This window comes from Protobothrops mucrosquamatus, unplaced genomic scaffold (genome assembly GCF_001527695.2).
Source record: "Protobothrops mucrosquamatus isolate PMUCROS unplaced genomic scaffold, P.Mucros_1.0 scaffold8336, whole genome shotgun sequence".
Classification (NCBI taxonomy): Eukaryota; Metazoa; Chordata; class Lepidosauria; order Squamata; family Viperidae; genus Protobothrops; species Protobothrops mucrosquamatus.
The window spans coordinates 1-7289 of NW_015394132.1; the positions used below are offsets into that span (position 1 = coordinate 1).

The 7289-nt window shown below is 45.1% G+C and overlaps 1 protein-coding gene across 1 annotated transcript in view; it reads right to left on the reverse strand.

Moving 5' to 3' along the window:
- Window positions 1-1492: 1492 nt before the first annotated feature.
- The window catches only part of LOC107300755 (cell adhesion molecule 4-like), a gene marked incomplete at its 5' end in the record, with an annotated part of 13130 nt that continues 7333 nt past the window's right edge, over window positions 1493-7289 (reverse strand). The window contains 3 exons of the mRNA XM_015830051.1: window positions 1493-1626; window positions 3302-3474; window positions 6718-6808. Coding sequence (XP_015685537.1) covers window positions 1493-1626; window positions 3302-3474; window positions 6718-6808 — 398 coding nt within the window. The remainder of the gene's footprint in view (window positions 1627-3301; window positions 3475-6717; window positions 6809-7289) is intronic.

Here is a 7289-nt window from a genome sequence, read left to right on the forward strand (position 1 = left end):
TTTGTTGTTTAATTATAAAAATTAATAAAAATTTATTTAAAAAAAAAAAGAGACTGGACAACCATTTGTCTGAAATGGTATAGGGTTTCCTGCCTGAGCAGGGGGTTGGACTAGAAGACCTCCAAGGTCCCTTCCAACTTTATTATTATTATTATTATTATTATTATTATTATTATTATTATTATTATTATTATTATTATTAACAACAACAACAACAATAACAACAACACCCCGGACTTAACAATTGTCGATAAGAAAGACAAAAACGTCTGTATAGTTGATGTGGCAGTGCCTGGAGACAGCAGAATAGACAAGAAAGAACTGGAGAAGATAACAAAATACAGAGACCTACAAATAGAAATAGAAAGACTGTGGCAAAAGCAAGCAAGGGTAGTACCAATAGTAATAGGCACCTTGGGTGCAATCCCAAAACAACTGGAGCACCACTTGAACACCATTGGCATTGACAAATTCACTATTAGTCAATTGCAAAAGGCGGCCTTACTAGGAACTGCTTCCATCCTGCGATGATATCTGTAATACCATCAAACATCCACATCTGCCTATCCCAGGTCCTTGGTAAGGACTCGATAGGTAGACAAAAATGCCAAATCCAGTCTGAACATCTGGTTGACTGTGCGATGATCAATAATAATAATAATAATAATAATAATAATAATAATAATAATAATAATAATAATAGTAGTAGTAGTAGTAGTAGTAATAATAATAATAATAATAATAATAATAATAATAATAATAATAATAGTAATAATAATAATAATAATAATGGTGTCACAGTGAGTACCACTGGACACCAACCCACTACCTTCTTCCACTCGGTGGTACCTGGTCTCTGCATTCAGTGACCACAGTGAGAATAACGGAATAACAGAGTTGGAAGGGACCTTGAAGGTCTTCTAGTCCATCCCTCTACTCAGGCATCCTATACCATTTCAGACAAATGTTTGTCCAATCTCTTCTTAATAGCCTCCAGGTTTGGAGCACACACAACTTCTGGAGGAAAGTCGTTCCGCTGATTAGTTGCTCTTACTGTCGGGAAGTTTCTCCTTAGTTCTAGCTTGGTTCTCTCCTGGATTAGATTCCATCTATTGTTTCTCCTTCTGCCTTCAGGTGCCAAGGAGAAGAAAGAGCTGGTGCTGACAGCGGTGTAGAAGAGGCCAAGGCAGAGCAGGTGAATGGGTCTTAGGACGCTTCCCCTGGCTGTGTTGGTTCTATGTCTTAGAGTTTGACTCTGACACCGGGTGGCTTGCAGAGCGCTGCTGTGTCCTGCTTCCCACTTTCCCAAGGGGGAAGACAACGAGCGAAGCTGGTCCCACCTGGCATTTAGCATCTCAACCCAACGCTCAACACCCCAAATACATGCTTGCAATGCCCACTTGGAAGCAATCTGAAAAACGACACCAGCTTCCCCTTCATTGGCCAGCGGTGAGAGGCGAGGTCACTAAGAGACCCTCCTGGGTTCCCCTTACTAACCTTTCTGCCGGATGGAGCACCAGACCATGACGATGAGTACGCAGATGACGAGAAAGACGAGGAGAGCCAGGATGCCCCCCACAATGGCATAGGGCACTGAAGTCTGGGCCTCGACAATAGCCCCAGGATCTGCAAAGGAGAAGGAAGGTGCTGAAGGCAGGAACTGGAGGTGGAAATGTCTCTTGCAAGAATTGCCCTGCTTTGCAAAAAGAAAAAAAAAGGGGGGTCTCCTCCATTTTTCCAGTCTGTGGCCACCCTCTTGGAAGCGGCGAACCAACGGCCCAAGTCAGCAGCCAGTTCCGCCTCAGGCCTCAGCAGAAAACTGTTCCCCTTGACCTGGAAGGATGCGCTTACAGTTGGTTCTCAAAACAGCTGACTGACCCAGAGTGAAAAGGGGTCAGCTCCATCTGGTGGCCCCCATCATGCGCTAGTTTTATGTCAGTGGTTCTCAACCTTTTTAATGCCATGACCCCCAACCGGTCGTAAGTCGAGGACTAAACCGGTCGTACGTCGAGGACTAAACCGGTTGTAAGTCGAGGACTAAACCGGTTGTAAGTCGAGGACTACCCAACCGGTCGTAAGTCGAGGACTTTCCCTGCCCGGGAGCGCCACGCATGCGTGGTTCCGCCCCCTGCACCGGCCGAGGCGTAGCTGGCAAGCGGCAGAGACGGAGCAGGCTGACCACCAGCTGGCCCAGCCCAAGGGAGGTAAGGCACCCGCCAGAAAAGGGGAAAAAATGGCGGACAAAAAAATGGCGGACAGCCTTGCTTGGCGACCCCCGTGAAATGGTCGATCGACCCCAAATGGGGCCGCGACCCATAGGTTGAGAACCGCTGTTTTATGTGAAAGGCACTGGGCAGGGGGTGAGGGGTGTCTGTAAACAGGCGCTTCTTCTCCACTCAGCCACTGTCCAAAGTGAAATACTGGGACCAGATTTTTCCGTTGCTAAGCAAGGTAGGTCGTGAAGCGACTCGTGCCTGATTTTGTACGACCATTTTTGGCAGGGTTGTTAAGTGAAACCCTGAGGTCGTTAAATGAATCACTGCGGTTGTTAAGCAAATCCAGCTTCCCTGATCGGAAGCAGGCCGGGAAGGTCACAAAGAGAGATCACAGGACCCTGGGATGCTGCAGGTGTCGTAAACACAGGCCAGTTGCCTCGTGTCTAGATTCTGAGGATGAGATTGTGGGGCTGCTGAGACAGTTGTTAATGCGAGGATGGGTCATGAGTCAGTTTTTTTTCAGTACTGTCGTAAGTCGCATAAGAATGCATTCCTGCTCTGGGGAGTGGATGGAACGGGACAACTCGCCCAAGGACAATTCAACAACTGAATTGAATGATTTAAAATAATTTTACAAAAACATTTTAAGTTTTGTCCTTCACCTTTCCTCCCGTCCCTCTTTTGGCGTCCTTTCTTTAATGATTCTATTCCACTATTTTTGCGATATCGGCGTAACTCATGTTCCGTGGCAAATTGTCCCACGCCGAATTGGCAGGGGCGAGTTGTCCGAGACCCAGTGGTGGGGAACCTTGGCTCTTTTATGACTCATGGACTTCAACTCCCAGAATTCCTGAGCCAGCCATGCTGAGGGGAAAGGGAGAGGTTTCCATGCTGAGCCATGCTGGCTTAGGAATTCTGGGAGTTGAAGTCCACGAGTCATAAAAGAGCCGAAGTTCCCCACCCCTGTCCTAGGCCCAAGTGCGAGAACTGGGTCTGGGACCACGAAGACCAAATGGAACAACTGCCGGAAGATCTGGAACATGGGGTTCTGGGTTGAGGAGGCTGCGAAGATTTTGCTTACTCACCATAAACCACCAGCACGTACTGGTCCGAGGACCGTCCATGTTTATTGGCCACGTGGCACGAGTAGGTGCCGTTATCCAGCATGCTGAGGCTGGGGATGGTCAGCACTTCACCCTCTATCAGGGCCCGCTCCGGCAACGTGTCGTTCGCTCGGCTCCATTTAATGTCTCTGGGCCTGAAAGGGGCACCCCAAAAATCTATTAGCCCCTGCCTCACCGTCCCCCCAGCCCCTTCTGGCCACTAGGGTAGCATCCTTGCCGCCTCCACACACCTCCCTTTTGAAACAGCAGCTCTTTCTCTTCAAGGTTATTTGCTGCCAGACCAGGTGATGGATGGACACGTGAGGCAGCAGTTGGATCAAGGGGCACTCTGAGTAATAACTCTGCTCAGGAATTGTACCCATCAGTCAGGCGGGTCAGGGAGAGCGGCAAGGACAGCTTGTTCACAAAAGGGTGGAAAAAAATTGAGGATTTGGGCCTCAAGACCCTAATGGGACAGGCAGGCATTTAGGCGAAATTGCTGGCTTTATTATATGGATGGTAACTATGCCCAGGAGAGGAATCTTTTTTTTTTAAAAAAAAAATCCATTTATTAAAAAAATATATAAAAAACATCAAAATATTGAAAAAAAGAAAAAAGAGGAAGGAACCCACAACATTAAAAAAGTGTCCTTAAAAAAAAGGTTAACACATATACCTACAGCATCCTTCCTAATTGAATGTTGATTAATACAATGCATCAATGTTAATCTCCCACCCATTATGAAACAGGCCAAAAGAATTTTATATCAATGACAAAATGGTTCACAGGAAAGGTGTTGACTATCATCTTTAAAGCGCTCCATGGCATCGGACCCGGATACCTTCGAGACCGCCTCCTGCCGCAGATTACCTCCCATCGACCAGTACGCTCCCACAGGGTGGGTCTCCTCAGGGTGCCGTCGGCCAGACAGTGCCGGCTGGCGACCCCAAGGGGGAGGGCCTTCTCTGTGGGAGCTCCCACCCTCTGGAATGAACTGCCCCCAGAGATCAGGGTCATCCCTGATCTCCCTTCCTTCCGCCGTGCCCTTAAGACTTGGTTATTCCATCTTGCAGGACTGGCCTAGGGTAATTTTTAGAGGGGTTTTAATTATATTTTAATTGGACTATGTTTAAATATTTCTTTTTAATTAATTTTAATTTTGTAATTGTTATTTGTGTATTTTAATCGATTGTCAGCCGCCCTGAGTCCGCAAGGAGAAGGGCGGGATATAAATTGGATTTAATAATAATAATAATAATACTGATACGAATAATATATAAGGATATAAAAATAATAAAGATTATCCGTAATAATGAAAAAAAAGATTAAAATCACCAAAACCCCTGTTAACAAACTGTTATGCTCATCGACTTGTGAAAAATTTACTGTAGCTTCAATCCAAAATCATCCTAAAAAAAAATTAAGCCAAATTGATCCCGGATCAAATATCCATGTCCAGCAATTATCTATTGCTGATTGGTTAAATGCAATAAAGCCAATCTTCAAAGCCAATCTGCCCAGGACAGACATCTTTTCTCCACTTGTGCCTGTTGGCATTAGCAGCAAAATACAGACCAGAATTGTTGACACACAGGGCAGGGAACAAGCCAGGGTCTGTTTCATGTCCTCCCTTTGCCTATTCTTTTTTTTTTATTTATCAAATTGCATCTCCTTCACCAAGGTTATAGAAAACATGCCAAACCCAATCGTCGGAGGAGAAAAGTGACTCAGAGGTGCACCTGCCACCAACAGCTATCGCCCATGTCTCATTTTTCACACCTGCACGCACCGTCTCTGAAACAGCTGATGCTCCAAGACAGAGAGAAGTCAAAATTGACTTCAACATCGCCTGGAAAAGATTGGGATCTTTTGCGCTAGATCGAAAAGGTTCTCTGCTGGTTTACAGGGGCAAACAAAAAATATTGCACCCCGTCACTTAAATTTGACCAATCGAAGGGTAGAAATTAAGATTTGCACAGTGGGAGTGGCAGGACTCCGTGAGTCTTGAAGTTGACCACCATATATCTGTAATGGCAGTTTCTCAATCTTGACCACTTGAAGAGGAGGGGACTTCAACTCCCAGAATTCCCCAGCCAGCTGTGGTCAAGGCTGAGAAACACTGTGTTTTGGCATTCCACTCCAGCAACTTTGAGCGCAATCCATAGTTGGACCGTCTCCTCTCCACCCTCCATTTTGCATTTGACTCTACGCTCAAACCCAAAAATCTTATTTTAGAAATGGAAGCAGTTAATGGACCTTGAAATCTTAAGTTTTTTTAAAAAAGGGCAGAGCCTTCAAATTTAAAATCTGCCCAACTCTATTCTAGGACATCCTATATCCTGGGCTACAGATAGGGCGAGACATTTATTTATTTAATTTTTATCCTGTGTTTATTATTTTGATAAATAACTCAAAGCAGCAAACATACCTAATAACTCTTCCTCCTCCTATTTTTCCCACAATAATCCTGTGAGGCGGGTTGGACTGAGTGACGCTCAAAGTCATCCAGCCTGCTTTCATGCCTAAAGCGGGACTAGAACTCACGGTCTCCTGGTGATTGGCCCAAAGTCACCCAGCCAGCTTTCATGCCTAAGGTGGGACTAGAATTCACTGTCTCCTGGTGATTGGCCCAAAGTCACCCAGCCGGCTTTCATGCCTAAGGTGGGACTAGAATTCACTGTCTCCTGGTGATAGGCCCAAAGTCACCCAGCCGGCTTTCATGCCTAAGGTGAGACTAGAATTCACTGTCTCCTGGTGACTGGCCCAAAGTCACCCAGCCGGCTTTCATGCCTAAGGCAGAACTAGAACTCCCACACTTCCCAGCATGCTGTTTGGGGAATTCTGGGAACTGAAGTCCGCACAGCTTAAAGTTGCTAAGGTCGAGAAGCACTGCTCCAGAATCCCACATCCATGGCCGTTGGCCATGCTAGCTAGCAATCAGAAATCTACAAGTTATCTCCGAGGTTCCCAGGTTGGCTGATCAGAAACTGCTTCCCCCATTAAAAGGGTCTTTTGTGAAAAGTTGGGTTTCTGATATATTGTTTTAGTACAAATGCAGATAGAGGCAGATCTGGTCTAATAATCAATACCCTTGGTTGATGAAGCCCAAAATATTCCAATATCTCACTTGGCAGCTCTCTCATTTGTTAGGGGTGGCCAATTTCAGCTTTTCTCAGCACCGGATTTGGGGGTTTAATAAATGTCAGTAAAAATCGCTCTTTTTCTTTTCTTTTCTTTTCTTTTTTTAAAGAGCATGGTAACCAGCCACCACAATCATGAACTTCCTTTCCCCAAAACAGGATCTCAAAGCTGCCTGGTTTTCTGCACCAGGTTCTTTCTTGTTGCCACCAAAATAAGTCCAAAATTTGCTTTTTTCCCATCTGGAAGAAGGACTTACAGTGGGTTGCCGTTAACAGCGCAAGTCAAAACTAAGGTGTCTCCTTCCCTCATGACTCCTTGAGGGGGGTGGATTCTCGCTGTGGGTGAATCTAGAAAAAGAGAAGAAGAAAAAGAACAGTAATACCCTAATAATAATCTGTATATAATAAAAAATACCAAATTTGTAGGCCACCTGACTCTCGAAGACCCTGACGATTCCTTTGCTTCGCTTAAAAAGACGCAAACCCTTCAAGAACAAGAAGAGGCAAACTATAGCAGCCATTGTTCCTTCAGGTGTAGGAATGCCGCAAGCCTGATCTGACGCCAACGCAAGTTTAGAATTATTTGCAGGTAGTCCTCGAGTTACCGCCCTAATGGAACAACATGCCCATCATTTATTTATTTATTTATTTATAATAAGACTTATATGCCGCCCTTCTCCCCCATGGGACTCAGGGCGGCTCACAGCATATTAAAAACAATACAAAACATTTCCCTATAAAAGCCAATTAAAAACCAAATATTTGTAGCTGTGTCTTGTTTAAAATCATTAAAAATTGTCCCTATTTAAAAATTCACCCTAGGTCAGTC